The 16818-nt window shown below is 47.8% G+C and overlaps 2 protein-coding genes across 2 annotated transcripts; both read left to right on the top strand.

The window, feature by feature from the left end:
* The first annotated feature begins 5215 nt into the window (after positions 1-5215).
* On the top strand, positions 5216-9235 carry LOC129530020 (transmembrane protein 185A-like). The gene is made up of 3 exons (XM_055376207.2): positions 5216-5499; positions 6125-6248; positions 7537-9235. Exons 1-3 carry the CDS (start codon positions 5350-5352, stop codon positions 7779-7781), a joined length of 519 nt encoding a protein of 172 aa, XP_055232182.1. The 5' UTR covers positions 5216-5349; the 3' UTR covers positions 7782-9235.
* Positions 9236-11090: 1855 nt separating this feature from the next.
* On the top strand, positions 11091-13286 carry LOC101150369 (heat shock transcription factor, X-linked). Its single transcript, XM_004064988.4, has 2 exons — positions 11091-11655; positions 12499-13286. Exons 1-2 carry the CDS (start codon positions 11092-11094, stop codon positions 13204-13206), a joined length of 1272 nt encoding a protein of 423 aa, XP_004065036.1. The 5' UTR covers position 11091; the 3' UTR covers positions 13207-13286.
* Positions 13287-16818: the final 3532 nt, after the last annotated feature.

Raw genomic sequence — 16818 nt, 5'->3', positions numbered from 1 at the left:
CCTGCCATTCCTCGGCTCCCAATCCCTGAGATGAGCAGACATCTGCCCTTTACACCAAGACCCCATCTCCCTGGGGGTTCCCTAACTTCCTGCCTGTGGTACAAGTGAGCTTGACACTTAGGGCCACCCGTGATCAGGTCCCCGTAGAGCCAAGAACAGGAGACAACAAGATTCTATTTGCTAGATCATTTTTTTGTAAGACTGTTGTAAGAAATGTATTGAATCGCCTGACACAGTGCCTGGCATATATTGAATATTTAATAAATGGTAGTTTTCAAATATTATTTTTAGACCACATCTTACTATAATCTCCTTTGGGAATTACTTCTGTTGTTATCTAAAATATCTCAGAGAATATGCAGCTCAATAGAACATAAAATATCGAATTAGTCAAAATTGAAGCTTTGTGAATAAAAGTTAGTAAAATTTCCCTCCGAGATGGCCTATTATTTAATTTGGGCGTATAAGAGTCTTCCCCATCTGGATGCAGCTCAAAGATCTTGAAAGTTGAGTGAAAGACCAACTCATTCTCTCCCTCCCAGCTGCTTTTCCATCCAAACCACTATTTTCATTCATTTTACTCCTATCCCAAACCTAGCCCTTGATTATCTGAGTTCTCCATTTCAGACCAAGGCCTTACCTCCCTGAAGCCCCACTCTCACCCCACTGCAGAAGTGAGAGCATGCCACGTCCAGCCTCTTGGCAGGGTCATCCTAGGGCTGACAATCGGCAATAGCCAGAATCCTGGAGGGCCCTTCTTTTCTGGAGTGTTGAGTTCCTTCCAACTTTATTCTTACAGGCTCTACTCACTTCCACAGTTACTTATGTCAGCACATTTTCTCTTGATATTCATTAAAGAGGTTGTTTCATATCTTTGTAATATATAGTTATTCTGTTTTGTCATATTGTCCATTCTTTCCTGGGATATTCAGACCTCCTAAATTATTTTTTTATATTTGCATACATTAGGGGTCACAATTGTTCTGAGCATTTTGACAAATGCATAGTGTTATATTCACCATTACAGTATCATACAGGATAGCTTCACCACCCTAATAAATCCCCTATGCTTACCCTATTCAATCCTTCCCCTTCACCCACCCAACCCCTGGAAGCAACTGATCTTTTTACTGTCTCTATAGTTTTGCCTTTTCCAGAATGCCAAATAAATTGTATCATCATACACTATCTAAACTTTTCAGGCTGGTTTTTTTCACTTAGGGATAGGCATTTAATATTTATCCATGTCTTTGTATGGCTTGTGATGTGGTTTGGCTGTGTCCCCGCCCAAATCTCAACTTGAATTGTGTCTCCCAGAATTCCCATGTGTTGTGGGAGGGACCCAGTGGGGAGGTAACTAAATCATGGGGGCTGGTCTTTCCCATGCTATTCTTGTGATAGTGAATAAGACTGAAGAGATCTGACGGGTTTATTAGGGGTTTCCACTTTTGCTTCTTCCTTATTTTTTTTCTCTTGCCACTGCCATATAAGAAGTGCCTTTTGCCTCCTGCCATGATCCTGAGGCCTCCCCAGCCATGTGGAACCGTAAGTCCAATTAAATCTCTATTTCTTCCCAGGCTTAGGTGTGTCTTTATCAGCGGCATGAAAACAGACTAATATAGCTTGATAGCTCATTTCTTTTTATTGATTAATAGTGTTCTATTAAATGGTTGTACCACAGTTTGTTTATCCATTCACCTACTGAAGAACAACTTAGTTCATTCTATTATTGACAATTATGAAATAAGCTATGATACAAATTTATATGCAAGATTTTGTGTAGAAATAAAATTTCAAATTACTTGGATTAATACCTAGGGGTGTGTTCTCTGAATCACATGGTAATACTATGTTCAGCTTTGTAAGAAACTCACAAATTGTACTCCAAAGTGACTGTACTATTTGCATTCCCACCAGCAATGAGTGATTCTTTTTGCTCAGCATCCGTGCCAGCAATTGATATTGTCTGTTTTTTTTACTTTAGACACTCTAAATATGAAATTAATGTAGCTATTCCAGCTTTCTTTTGTCAGTGTTAGAATACCTTTTTCAACCTCCTTACATTGAACTTATGTGAGTCCTTATAATTTAAAATGGGTTTCTTATAGACAACATGTTCTTGAGTATCATTTTTTATTAATTCTGACAACCTGTCTTTTATTGGTATATTTAGACCATTCAAACTGAAAGAGATTATTAATATAATTCATTAATATCTACCATGTATGTAACTGTTTTCTATGTATTTAATTTTTCTTTATTCCTCTTCTTTTTGTCTTCTTTCACTTTATAAAACATTTAGTACATGTAAAATACACCTTTTTTAAAAAAATTAGTCTTTGTCTTAGAGTTTATAATATATATTTTAATAACATGCCATAAAACAACACTATACTGCTTCATATGTAGTATAGATACCTTATAAAAGAGTATACTCAGTTCCTTCATTGCATTGCTTGTAACGTTACAATCATTTATTTCATTTATCCATATACACTAATTGTCTGATACATTGTTACTATTATTAACTTAAATAAATAGTTACCTTTTAGGTCAGTTAAGAATAAGAAAGCATTTTATTTTACCTTTATTTATTTCTTCTCTGGTATTCTTTCTTTATGTAGACCTAAACTTAGGACCTATATAAGATTCCTATAATTGATAGAGAAAAGTAGAAAATCAGTAAGAGCAAAGAAGATCTAATGACCATTAAATGCAGAGTATCATTTGAAAATTTCAACACATTTTATTTTAAAAAATTCTCAGCAAATTAAAAATATATGTGAGCATTATCAATTCATTGAAGGAAATCTACAAAAAAACTAGAGCTAAGAATATGCTTAATGATGAAATACTGAATGTTTTCCATCTAAGGTCAGGATCAAGGCAAAAATAACGGATTTCATACTTCTCCTCAACTTTTTCTATTAGAGGTTCAAACTATTGCAATAGAGCAAGAGAAATAAATGAAAAACATGATTCAAAAGGAAGAAATACAATGGTCTTTCCTGCAAACAACATGATGGTCAGTGTGGAAAATCCTAAGGATTCTACAAAGAAAAAAGGAAAACTGCAATTAATAAGTGAATATACCACGGTTATAAGATACACATTTAATACAAAGAAATTAATACTATAGCTCTATACTAACAGCAAACACATGAAAATGACAAAAAGCAAGTGCTTTATGAATAGCAAAACATAAAATACTTTGGAATACATTTAATGAAAAATTTGTAAGACCTGTACACTGAAAACTACAAAATATGACAGAAAAATTTGAAAACATCTAAATAAATGAAGAGATAATCCATGCTCATACCTGAGAAAAACCTAAATCGTTGTTTTATTCTATTGCTTATAATTCAATACTATCATTATTTATATTGTTGCTCAAATTTTCCAGCTTTTGGGAGCCCTTTTAGTCTTTGGAAGCTCCTGTACCCTTTTTATATACTGCATCATTTCTTAAGCACGTCTTTATTTTCCGGCACCACAAAATGCTAAGCTCACCTTGTATTTTCTATGCCCCAGTCCTAGAACCAAATAAATAAATAAATTTGGACTTCCTCAAAATTAAAATGAAATGAAGACAGGCCACAGACTGGGAGAAAATATTTGCAAAGCACACATCAAAACACTGACTTGCACCCACAACATACAGAGAACTCTTAAAAACTCAAAACTGCAAAAAGAAACACCTAAAAATTGGCAAAAGAGTTGACAATTTGCGAAGGGGATATACACATGGCGAAAAAGCACAGGAAAAGATGTTCAACGCCATTACAGGTTAGGGAAGACAAACTACAACCAGGATGAGGGCCCGAAACACATGGCTTCAGAATGGTGAAACTCAGCAACACTGACAAGGCCACGTGCCTGGGAGGATGCAGAGGAACTGGGACACTCCAGTGTTACTGGCGGGAAGGCAGGTGCTACCGGCACTGTAGAAAATGGTTTGGCCATCTCCGATGCAGTTAAAAGCGCACTTACCGTGGGACTTGGCTGCCCCACTCCTGGGTATAAGATTTACCCCCAGAGAAGTGAAGGCGCGCAGCCTTGTAGAAACCCACACACCAGTGTTTGTAGCAGTCTTGTTTGCATTTTGGATAGCGGCCTTGTTTGGTTTTCACAAACCACCCTCAGCGGACAGTCAGATAAACTGTAGGCATCCATACAATGGAATACCACTCAGAACTGAGAGGGAACGACCTGTGGATACAGGGATGGAACAACTTGGATGAATCTCATTAGAGACATTATGTGGATGGCGGGAAGCCAGTCTCAACAGGTTACTTGTCTCGCGATGCCATCTACATAAAGTTCCAGCAGAGACAAAAGTACAGTGACGGAGAACAGATCAGTGTTTGCCGGGGCTAATGGTGGGGACAGTGTGATAGTGAAGGGACAGCACGGAGAGTTTTGCAGGGTGACAGACCTCTTCTGCATCCTGCCTACGGCTGTGCGAATCTACACTTGTGTGAAGACTCAGGGAACTCACACCAAAGGAAGACGGTCACTTTTCCTACTGTATGATAGATGAGTAATAAAAAGGGAGAACGGAGGAGTGTCGTCCCAGGAGGCAGGGCAGGAGGGCGAAGACGTGTCACAGGGGAGCCTGGCCAAGTGGCGCCCCCGGAACTCATCCTCTGGGCTTGTGTGTGGATGAGACAAGGTCTACCTGGTACGACAGGGACATACTGGGAATGCGCCCTTGCCGTGGAGGCGGGGACCCGGCAGAGCTACGTATCCAGCATCAACCCGCCAAGTTCACTAACTTGGTAGGGGTGAGGTTAGGGATCTTTAGGAGCCCAGGCAGCCAGACTTTCTGGGGAGCCCATTCCCATTTGTGTTGCCAAAGTACCCCCAGCAGGTTGTGGGAATGTTGCCTGTGAAGAGAGTCTGTTGGGGTGAGATCTTGTGTGTGTGCACAGGGTGACAGTTGTGTCCCATTTCCCGGGAAGCTGTGATGGCAGCAGAACCTAGAGGAGCCTGAGAGAGTGTGGGAGAGTGGGCCTCTGGAAGAGTAGAGGCTGCGGAGCCAGGTGCAGGGCTGTCTGTCACCCAAAGGAAGAGGGACTGATGACTCACTGAGCGTGTGTGTCCCCTGGTGGCAGCAGGCCCCATAGTGAACATACCATACCTTTTCTGTCCTGAGCGATGCTCCCAGCAGTCCTGGGAGATGGAACGGTCCTTATTCGTCTCACGGGAAGGACCGCCTTAACTGGACAGACACAGCAAGGTGCTAAAGATGCCTTCCATCAGAGGCCAGGTTGGAAGCTCTAAAGAGACTTCTCTTGCTGTTCTCTCACCCACCCCCAGGTTGTGTGTGTCCCGCTGTGGATTCTCATGTCCTTTCTGTGCCTGGTGGTCCTCTACTACATTGTGTGGTCCGTCTTGTTCTTGCGCTCTATGGATGTGATTGCGGAGCAGCGCAGGACACACATAACCATGGCCCTGAGCTGGATGACCATCGTCGTGCCCCTTCTTACATTTGAGGTAAGCGTTCCACGGGAAGCCTCTTCAGCCCCTGAAGCTTGCGCTTCCCCTGACAGGATTCTGCACCCCTAGAAAGGCAGCCTCTGTCCCTCGAGCTCACAGTGAGCCCACTCTAGGAGAGGGGAGAGAACACAGCCGTCTCCGAGAGGGAGCTTCGGTGAAAGGAGAGCATCCTTCCTTTCTCTTGGGGGCAGAATGTGGGGCTGGCAGGGAGAAGAGTGCACCTTTTTAGCCATGGTGCCTCTGTATGGCTCCAGTTTCCACTCTCGGAAAAGCAGAGTTGGATGTCAGATTTGTGTATTGGAGTCACGTGGAGAATTCTAGAATGGGAGCTGTTGACTCCTTAGAACAAACACCGGGAGGAGTTTGCCATAAAACTGCTGGCACTGGGAACTTTTCAAGTGGATAGGCTATTGCCGAGCTCTGAAGAGGGACATGAAAGCTCATTTTGAGCTTTCCCCAGGGATAGGTGGTTTCCTGCCTTTTTCTGGCGGTGCTGATGTTGCCTCTTGTGGGAGCTCACGCGGGGGTGGGGTGGTGGGGAGGAACTGCCTAATCAAGTCTGGCTTCCGCCTCTGCCCATTTTCGGTGCTGGCATCAACCGGGACTATGTCTCTTTCTTTAGATTCTGCTGGTTCACAAACTGGATGGCCACAACGCCTTCTCCTGCATCCCGATCTTTGTCCCCCTCTGGCTCTCGTTGATCACGCTGATGGCAACCACATTTGGACAGAAGGGAGGAAACCACTGTATGTACTCAGCATTTCAGAAGTCCTTGGTGTGTGTCTGGGGTGGGACCAGGGGGTGGGGGGGCGGATAGAAGTCTAGGAAGGGATGAGTCCCCGAGGGCCCCAATTTAGAAGCTTGTGTGGGAAAGTGAGGGCTGAGGAAATTCTGGGACCTTCTAAGGGAAGGGCATGCCGTAACTCTGGTGTTCTGCTGGCCTGCACCGGGACTTTTCTCGCAGTGCACGCTGCCATTTGAGGTAGAACCAGACACGGCAGGCAACCTCTCAGAGATCCCGTTCCCTCCTCTGCAAAATGGGGATCAAGACAGATTCTTCCCAGGCCCGGGAGGGTTTGATGGAAAATCCACATCTCCCACCCAAACCTGGGATTCATCCTAGGTCCCTGTTGGCCCCTCTGCCTCCCCCATATCCTTGCTGCCATCACCCGAGTCTTGCCTGTCTTGCCTTGCTAACACTCTATTCCCCTCCACCTGCTTGCTGAGGCAGACACTTCCAAAATGATCTCTGCAGAGGGTGCCTTCCTGGCAAGGCTGTGAGCTCCATGGCATGGAAGCCCAGAGCATTGCCCTTCGGAAAGCCAGTGGGTTTGGGGGCAGGGCCTCACTGCAGCCCAGCAGCCCAGGCTATGCTTGCTGTTTGTGTCTCTGCCCCCCCGGGAGCAGGGAGGGCTTGCACCGAGCTGACACTCCAGTAGCCTACAGAGAGGAATAGTGGGACTGGGAAAGTGGCTTTAAGGTGGCTCCATGAGTTCAGGCCCCCTCCTGGCCAGGACCCACGCATGACTACCGCCCTCGCGGATTCCAGAGGGTGACAGAAATCTTGTTCTTGGGTGGCACTGTCATCCATGAGTTTATCCTGGCTGGAGAAGATTAGCGGAAGACACCGTAATCTGCGCACCACAGATATTTTGAGACTCACTGGAGCAGTAGTTCTCAAACTTGGGCATCCAGCAGAATCCCAAAAGGGCCAGGAAAAGGGGACCGCTGGAGCCCACCCTAGCCCGACTCAGTTTCTGGAGGTCTGGGCTGGGGCCCGAGAATGGCATCCCTAACTAGGCCCCGTGGACGCTGTCCCTGCCGGTCCGGGAACCCCACTCCGAGCAGCACAGAGCTAGCATTTGCACTTCTTCCCCATTTTGGGTACTCAAGCCCTGTTCAGGCTTTGTGACTCAGGAGTCTGGATAAAGTATGTTATGACATTGTAGGAGTGAAACTTCTTGTTATGGAAAGAAAGTTAACAGGAAGGTCGGTTGAGCCTCGTGTGTGAAATAAAAAATTCTTATTTTTCAGGGTGGTTTGGTATCCGCAAAGATTTCTGTCAGTTTCTGCTTGAAATCTTCCCATTTCTACGAGAATATGGAAACATTTCCTATGATCTCCATCACGAAGATAATGAAGAAACCGAAGAGACCCCAGTTCCGGAGCCTCCTAAAATCGCACCCATGTTTCGAAAGAAGGCCAGGGTGGTCATTACCCAGAGCCCTGGGAAGTATGTGCTCCCACCTCCCAAATTAAATATCGAAATGCCAGATTAGATGCCACTTCCGGGGACAGAGCTTAAGTGGACTGGGACGCACTCTCTCCGCCTTCCTCTGCCCCCTCGTTCACCCCGCAGACCAGAACCAGTACTGGAGCTGGGTCTCCAGGTACGTCCATCTCATGCCTTGTTTGCATCCAGCCCCTATCAGCCACTCACCACGACGGGACGCGGAAGTGGCAGGTGACGGGGGTGTGTGCCAGCAGATGCGGATGCCAGGAAGAGTGTGAGAACGGGTGGGATTTCCATCTGTCTGGGAGGGGCTCCAGGTACCCCTCTTCCCCGTCAGACCCACTGGGAGATGGCTGCTTGCCAGGCCCCCAGAAGGAACATCTGTCTATACGGTGCTGAAATCCCAATCAAAAGTATTGTTTAGAAATGTATTTCTCCACAGGGCTGACCTCCTGCAGCTCGCTCAGCACTCCCAGGTCCTCAGCACTCCCAGGTCGTGGCTGGGGCAGTCAGTAGGAACTGTAACTATGCCTCCGATGCACCACGTGTTTAGACACAGCACAGTCCTTTTTTCTGTTCCTACTGTGGAAGTAGTTTCTCTTTGGGCATGCTGACAGCAGTTTTTCATAGCCTCACGGATGAGCCCTTTCTATGGGAGTGACTCCATGCTTGTATACAGAGTATTTATACAAATGTTTTAGCATCTTCATATGCGGTGTTAACCCCTAGTTCTGTACAGCATATTCTGTTCAAGTATTTTTTTACAAGCTTGTGCTGTAGGCACATGCCTTCTGCTGCAGAAGTGGACGCCTGTGGCACACTCCCCCCCCCCCCCCGTGGGGTGCCATGCCTTCATGGGACATTGCCACTTCTGCCCTGGAACTCGTGCAGGTACGTAGTAGCTGCTACTGCCAGAACGGCAACACCAAGCAAGAGATGGTCCATGCTTTTCTGACGTTCTCAGAATAGTGGCTAGCTTCAAACCTGACAAGCGCTGCTTGAAGCCGGAACACTAGAGAATGTTGCTGAGAGCAGAAACGGCCACGCGGGTCACGACTATGCGTGGGAAAGTCTCAAGCTTCCCTCCTGCCAGCAACAAGAAGGCTTTGGAGTAGGCACGATGTTTTCACGTGTGCGTGCTGTTTCTCCAAGCACTGCAGGTTCCGCCGTGTGTCAGAGGCTGCAAGTTTAACATCCTCCTGCCTGAAAACAAATACGTCCTTTGCTGAAAAGAGGGTAAAAAAAGAGCTTTGATCTTCTCAGCCAGGAGAAGAGTGTGGTGTTTTCACGCGGGCAACTGCTCGCCGGCCTACATGGGGTTAATTCAAGTCTGCTGCGAACACGACTCCGCCCCTGGCACTGGCCTCCAGCAAGCCCTGTTCTCTTTGGGGTACAGGGGAACGGGATGGTTTAGCCTTTCCTGCTCAGTGTGTAAAAAATGTAGCTAAAGCCACTATTTTTGCTCTCTTAAGCTGTTCAATAAAGCGGTTCCTCATTTTACACGTGCATGATGTGTATCTTATTTGCTGGATGGCCCAGGAAACTGGAATGGTCCTCTCAGCCAGCCTCAGAGGAAAGAAATCTCTAGCTGGCACAGGCAGCCAGTGAGTGAGGCTGGCGGCTGCAGGGGCACAGCCTTTAGAATGAGTCCTTCAGTGCACAGGTCCCAGGGTATACGGGGTAGTGGGAGGAAGGAGGGGACGCCTCGCAGATGCCACTGTTGGCTGGGCTACACCGTGCCACGCTTGTTACTGCTTAGGAGGCTTTCTGGAGTGTTCCTTGGGTGCTACGACAATCTGCAGCAGACACTGTCCTTTTACCGCTCCTGGTCCTCGTTTGCTCCCCAGTGATGTCAACAGCTGAGGACTGCTCACGCTGCAACAAAAGGCTCTGCAGTTGCTGTCTAGCTCGCCCTAGCCGTCTCTAGAGTTCTGCCTGAACTGAAACTCAAGTGGGGTTCAGCTCATGACTTGTGGCAATTGACCAGGAAATTCACCAGTTGCTGTGGCTGGAAGGATTTTCAGTCCTGTGGGTTGTAACCAGAGGCCACAGGTGGATTCTGCCTTAGGCTCATGAGATTTCTGACTTGCTGTTCAAGAAAATGCCTTGTGAAGTGACAACAGTAGCTCTGACCCAACTGCCGGTGCCTCGCTAGTTCCTATACGTCCCACTGGATCCTCACAGCCCCGGGAAGCAGGTGCTACTACTCTTATCCCCGGGAGGAGACAGAGGCCGAGAGAGGTTAACTGACGTGCCCAAGTCGCACAGCTCGGCAGCGGCCGGGTTGAGCATCAGCAGTCTGTTTGCAGACCCCTCACTGTCACCCCCTGAGCCAGTGCGTCTTGGGCCCTGCGGTCAGGATGTCTCAAGCGTGGAGGCATCACCGGTTCGTGGCAGTCTCTGGAAGGTCACTGAGCTCTGTGCCCAGAATCGAGTCGGGGAAGTCTGTGCAGAGGTGGCCCTGTGTGTGGGGACAGTGTGTGACACAGACACTGCTTTGGATGGACACCTCTCCCGTGACCTCCTAGCATCCAATCCCAAAGGAACAACTGTTGCAGAGATGGACCGCTGGACACAAACCCACGTGCGTTTCTCTGGAGACACTGGCCAAGGAAAACAAAACATGCTCGAAGGCCAACAGCTGTATGCCCCACCGCGATGTGACCGCAGAGACCCGGGGTGTAGAAGGGTCTCTGCCTGGTGGGGGGACACGTGCAGGCCGAGGAGAGGCAGGAAGGAGGCTGCCTCCGACTCCCCCTGGACTGCATGGCGACGGCATGTGGTGGGGCAGTCAGCTAAGCCATTTGCCTAAGTGGCTGTTGGGCATCTGCGTGCTGGGGACCGACAGTGTGGGTGTGTTAGGATCTTTATGGAGCACATTGCTGCCTCTGGCTAGGACAGGGTGGAAAGGGTGGCGTGGCTACAGCCTGACCCATGGGCACCGTCCTACCCTTTGTTCTGTGCTTCCGAGTGTCAGTCATGTGCTGGGGTCTGTGGGCCCATGACTCAGACGGTGAGCTCTGACCTTCCTGAGCCAGGGCTTTGCTGTAGTTGTGCCTGGCTCAGGAGCTCTAGGACAAGGGGACCGCTCCAGGTCTGCATCTACGGTGTGGCAGGGCCCCTCGGCACTCTTGTGCACTAGTGTCATCTTTCCCATTGAAATGACTGTGAGGACCAGAATGTGCACATGCAGATGGGCAGCTACTTGTCTGCCTTGGCCCTTTATTACATAACTTGCTGGGGGTGTGGAGATGCCACCCCCCCCCCGCAGTCAGAGCCCCTTTATGATGTCATGGGGCTGGTTACATGACTGCCAAGGAGTGCTGCTGGCCACACTGCACTAGCAAGTTTGCCAGATGGAGGACAAGCCATCATTGAGTATGGCTCGCTGTGAAGAAAGAAATTCGAGAGGACAGGATCATGGCTTGGAAAGGGTGCCTTTTCCTCCCCAGTTGCACTCAGAGACCTACCTTCACCCAGCAGATCCTTCCCCTGCCTGGGACGACCCGGGGTCCACTGGGAGCCCTAACTTCAGGCTGCTGACAGAAGAAATCGCTTTCCAACCTCTGGCCGAGGAGGCTTCGTTCAGAAGGCCACACCCTGACGGTGACGTCCCGCCCCAGGGAGAAGATAATCTCCTCTCCCTCCCCTTTCTGCAGAAACTGTGGAGACTGGCCAGCAGCAACCAGTTTTCATCCATCTGGTGGGATGACAGTGGGGCTTGTATAGTGATCAATCAAAAACTCTTTGAAAAGGAGATTCTCAAAAGGGACGTCGCACACAAAGTGTTTGCCACAACTTCGATAAAGAGCTTCTTCCGCCAGCTAAACTTGTATGGCTTCCGAAAACGGCATCAATGCACTTTCAGGACCTTCACCCGCATTTTCTCCGCAAAAAGGCTGGTCTCCATCTTGAATAAGGTAATGAACGACAAGCCTCTGGAGGGGTTAAGTCGGTGGGCTCTGGGGCCTGGTCGGGTGGAAGTCCCAGGACTGCCTCCTGGGAAGTGGGTGACCTCAGGCAGGGTGTGGGGCCATCGCTGTGGGCCTGTGTCCCCCTCTGGGTGGAGATGACATGAACTAAGAGTGAATGTGGGGAGAGGGCTGAGGATGGTGCGGGCCCCTCTCGAGTGTGTAAAATATCACAGGTGCTAAGTAGCCGTATCTGCGTGTCGTCCTCCCCGGGGCCAGCCATGTCGTCTGGCGGTTGCTGTGTCCCCCTGACTCCATAGCACATTACCCTGTGAGGTGAGCAGGCCAGGGGAGTCTGGTATTTGTACCACTGTCACCCTAGCTGGTGTCTGGAGAGGTGCTCAAGGGGAAGCACTGAAGGGCGCCTGGCGCAGGAGGTGCAGATGCTCCTGCTGCCCTTGGTAGGTGGGCCCCTGGTGTGGAAGAGCCAGTGCCCAGGGCCTCCAACCCAGCCGGGGTGCATTCTGTTGCCAGCTGACACTGCATGGGGGAGGCCCAGAATCTTCTTCCCTCCTGGTCTGCAACTTCAAAGACCGTTTCTGCCGGCCATGGACACCCTAATCTGCCATTTTGAGGCTTTTTCCAAGACGGAAAGGCCCGCCACAACTTGGTAAACCTTGACGATGTGAACGCCAGTCCCCAGCTTCCTTTGGGGACTGGGACCTTTTCCAGAAAGGCCTCCTGGGCCTTTCACAGTAGAGTTCTCTTGCACAGGGGCGTAGATGGTTGGTAGTTGTAGTCCATCCTTGTGACTTGCAGTTTCCTTTTGTTTATTTAAACTTTGACTTATAGTTAGAGTTCTACTGCCATCCTTACTTTCAAAGAGACTCCCCTCACCTCCTCGTGAGGATGAAGAGAAGAGTGGGTGTCAAGTCTGCACCAACACATCAGGAGGAGGACAAGCCAGAAGCTGCTGGATCCTGTCTGGCACCAGCAGACACTGAGCAACAAGATCACATGTCTCCGAATGAGAATGACCAGGTCACACCGCAACACCGGGAACCGGCAGGTCCCAACACCCAAATCAGGAGTGGCTCTGCTCCACCAGCAACTCCTGTGATGGTGCCCGATCCCGCCGTGGCGAGTGACAACGCTCCAGTGACCCAGCCGGCCGGCAGGTGGTCAGAGGGCAGCCAGGCTCACGTCACTCCGGTGGCCGCTGTCCCTGGGCCTGCAGCGCTGCCCTTCCTCTATGTCCCTGGATCTCCCACTCAGATGAATTCTTACGGGCCTGTGGTGGCCCTTCCCACAGCGTCCCGTAGTACCCTGGCCATGGACACCACAGGACTTCCTGCACCTGGCATGCTGCCCTTTTGCCATCTCTGGGTACCGGTGACCCTAGTGGCTGCTGGGGCTGCACAGCCTGCTGCCTCCATGGCCATGTTCCCCCGTCTCCCAGCTCTGCACCACCATTGCCCCCACAGCCACCGCACGTCACAGTACATGCCAGCTAGCGATGGGCCCCAGGCGTACCCAGACTACGCAGACCAGAGCACATAGAGGGGAGCATTTGGGCAGAATATGTGCTGGTCAATAAATGTGTCAGAAAATGAGTAATTTTCTGACTGCACAAAAAAGTCTTCATGGTCTCCGTCCTTTTTCTTTCTTTGCAGTCCAGTACCCCCCTCCGACATCTTTGGCTTGCATGATAGAGACTTCAGCCTAACACACCTCCCTGGAAAAGTGCCCAGGAGATACTCGAGCAGGTGCTGGGTTTTAGGAAGCCCCTCAGACATCCTACCTCTGCTCATTAAAAATTACCTGGAGCTGGCCGGGCGCGGTGGCTCACGCCTGTAATCCCAGCACTTTGGGAGGCCGAGGCGGGCAGATCACGAGCTCCGGAGATCGAGACCGTCCTGGCTAACACGGTGAAACCCCGTCTGTACTAAAAATACAAAAAATTAGCCGGGCGTGGTGGCAGGCACCTGTAGTCCCAGCTACTCGGGAGGCTGAGGCAGAAGAATGGCATGAACCCAGGAGGCGGAGCATGCAGCGAGCCGAGATCGCGCCACTGCACTCCAGCCTGGGCGACAGCAGGACTCCGTCTAAAAAAAAAAAAAAAAAAAAAAAAAAAAATTACCTGGAGTTGCTCGCTGAGTGCCAATTGTGCTGCTAGCATTGCCGGCCTAGGTAGGGTTCACAATGACTCTGTGTTACTGGCCATTCCTTGTCATGGCGGTGCCTTTATATAACAGGATCTTCACTTTACATACAGATGAGATCACGTCTGGCTTTGTCATTGGGTTAAAAAGTGCGCTTGATAGTTGTGGAGGTGACACATACTACCAAGGAGTCCTACGGGTTTGCAGTTTAGAGGGTGCTCATTAGTGTCTGGTGGACAGGATTTACGTTTGGCTTTTATGTCTGTACTGGATCCGGTGGGGTTTTTTACTTCCTTCCTTGATTCCCCCACTATGCCCCCACTTTTTCTTTCTTGTTTTCCTTCCTTCCTACTTTCCTTTCCTTTCCTTTTTTCTTTCTCTCTTTCTCTCTTTGCTTCCTTCTTTCCTTCCTTCCTTCCATCTCTGTCTCTCTCTGCTTCCTTCTTTCCTTCCTTCTTTCCTTCCTTCCTTCCTTCCGTCTCTCTCTCTCTCTCTCTTTCCCTCCCTTCCTTCCTCTTCCTTTCTTTTGGAGTCAAAAATTAATTTAAAAGATGTCATGTCATGTTTTAACTTAGGAAGCAGCCTTTTCTGGACACTTGGGGTGTTCATCTTAGAACACATGCTATCATCGACGAACCTCTTTGACTGATCAGAGGAAATAGATTCAAGTTCTTACCATAGACACAACTGGGCACAGACATCAAAAGAGCTCTGAAATCGGGGCGTGCAGAGAGCCCCAACACCCACACACCAGAACCCAGAGGTATCCCTGCCTGTGATTTTTAATTTGACAGTAGGTGGCAGAGTCCTGGGAGACGTGGGAAGAGGCCATAAGAGAATGCAGACATGGGAATGGATTAATCCAGAGTCCAGCCATGGTCTGCAGGTGGATCTCCCTGTCTCGGCCTGCTCACTTACAAATGGGTGCTCATTTACAAATCTGTGTGAATCACATTTCATCATTTGTGAGCTCCTTAGTTTCCAAGAAGTACAATTTTCTCATGTGTTTCTTGGACTTTATGCATATGCCTCCAGAGTTTGAATCATGCAAACATGCTGCCACTTAAAAACCTCTTTCCTACAAACTTACACCCCTCCGATCGTGGTTTTTCCGTGAATCTCAGCCGGGCACGGTGGCTGACGCCTGTCATCCCAGCACTTTGGGAGACTGAGGCAGGTGGATCACGAGGTCAGGAGTTCAAGCCCAGCCTGGCCAAGATGGTGAAATCCTGTCTCTACTAAAAATACAAAAAATAGCCGGGCACGTTGGCAGGCACCTGTAATCCCAGCTACTCGGGAGGCTGAGGCAGGAGAATCGCTTGAACTCAGGGGGCAGAGATTGCAGTGAGTCGAGATCACGCCACTGCACTCCCGGCTGGGCGACAGAGTGAGACTCCATCTCCAAAAAAAAAAAAAAATACTGTTAGAAGAATGGAAAAAACTATATAGATGGAGAGAAAATACTAGTAATCTGATATCTGATAAAGAACTCGTATGCTGAATAAATACCAAACTTTTAACATTCAACCTTTGAAAACAAAGAATCCAACTAAAGATGTAAATGATTTGAAGACATTCACCAATGAAGACACGCAGAAATACACATACATTCACCAATGAAGATACACACATGAAAAGATGATCACCATAACTATTCACTAATAATGCAAATGTCAACAGCACTAAGATTCCTCTACCCACCTATTACAATGGATAGAATTCAAATACCTGAGAATATCAAATTCTGGAGAGGATGTGGGATTCTCATTCATAGCTGGTAGACAAGAAAAATGTTTCATTCACTCTAGAAGGCCTTTTGGCCCTTTCTTATGTAGTAAAACATAGACTTACCTTTAGATCCATCAGTCGTACTACTGGTTTTACCTAAGTGAATTGGAAACTGGTTCTCACATGGAAAATCGTGTACACGAATGTATATAGTAGTTTATTCATAATCACCAACCAAGATGTCCTTGAAGAGGTGAATGGATAAAACCAATGGTACTTCCACAAACTGAAAGTGTATTCAAAGTTCAATCTACCCTCAAATATTCCAGGACAGGAAATTTTGGAGGCCAGTTCAGCCAAGTGGCAAGGGAAAATGAATCACCATCTTATCTCAACTCTTCCAATGCATCCAAAATGGGCAATTGTTTAACTCATTCTCCCAGGCTCGCTCTCCTAGATTCATAAACAGATGAAGGCACCCGAGCACTCATGAAAAGAATTTGTGAGGCAAGTGTTCACACACATCACAGCAAATGTCATAAACAGATAATCACATATCCAACACAACAGTGGATTAAACGAACAAGCTGCCTGTACGCATGGAATAAAAATAGGAGTAAATGTTAGAAAAAAATTGAATTCTAATTCCCTGCATACAAGCTAGACTAGAAAAAAACATTCAGTCATGACAATGGGTACAGGAAAAGGCTCTGAAATGAATTCTGTGTAAGTACAAATTAACAATGTTTAGCAAACTAACATTAAAAGGAACTTCCGTTTCCTAAAATGGGCAGCAAGCATACATAAATGTGAAATGTCAGAAGCTCTGCCATTCACGGCAGTGACAAGTCGTTGACATATGCTGTCACCACTACCACCTACATCTGCAGTGAATATCAAAATGAAAAAGAGCCAGAGCTATGGATGTCAAGATGAAAATGAGATATGAAGACTGCAAAGAGATATAGTATTTGTTAACTATATGATTATCTACATAGAAAATTCAAAGGAATAGACACATTGAATATTCAAATGAATAAAAGACTTCAGAAAACATCATACAGAAGGTCATTAAAGCAAAATCAAGAGCCTTGCCACACAAAACCAACTTAGTGCATAAAATGGAAAATAGAAAATACACCATTCACGGCAGCATTAAAATCCAAAATGTAAATAAGAAGAGCCTGACAAGACCTTTATGGAAGCAACTGTGCAAAGTTGCTGATAGACTCAGGAAATAATCTCAAGTAAATGGATCTGTATACCATATTCCTTGATGGGG

Source organism: Gorilla gorilla, chromosome X (assembly GCF_029281585.2).
Source record: "Gorilla gorilla gorilla isolate KB3781 chromosome X, NHGRI_mGorGor1-v2.1_pri, whole genome shotgun sequence".
Classification (NCBI taxonomy): domain Eukaryota; kingdom Metazoa; phylum Chordata; class Mammalia; order Primates; family Hominidae; genus Gorilla; species Gorilla gorilla.
This window is presented reverse-complemented; position numbering and strand designations above follow the sequence as displayed.

Bases quoted from the DNA above. Each gene is read 5' to 3' on its own strand.
- LOC101150369 (XM_004064988.4), top strand. From the start codon at position 11,092: ATGGAGGACAAGCCATCATTGAGTATGGCTCGCTGTGAAGAAAGAAAT. The intron at 11,656-12,498 runs GTAATGAACGAC...TTTGACTTATAG, and splicing joins TGGTCTCCATCTTGAATAAG to TTAGAGTTCTACTGCCATCC.
- LOC129530020 (XM_055376207.2), top strand. From the start codon at position 5,350: ATGTCCTTTCTGTGCCTGGTGGTCCTCTACTACATTGTGTGGTCCGTC. The intron at 5,500-6,124 runs GTAAGCGTTCCA...CTCTTTCTTTAG, and splicing joins TGCCCCTTCTTACATTTGAG to ATTCTGCTGGTTCACAAACT. The intron at 6,249-7,536 runs GTATGTACTCAG...CTTATTTTTCAG, and splicing joins ACAGAAGGGAGGAAACCACT to GGTGGTTTGGTATCCGCAAA.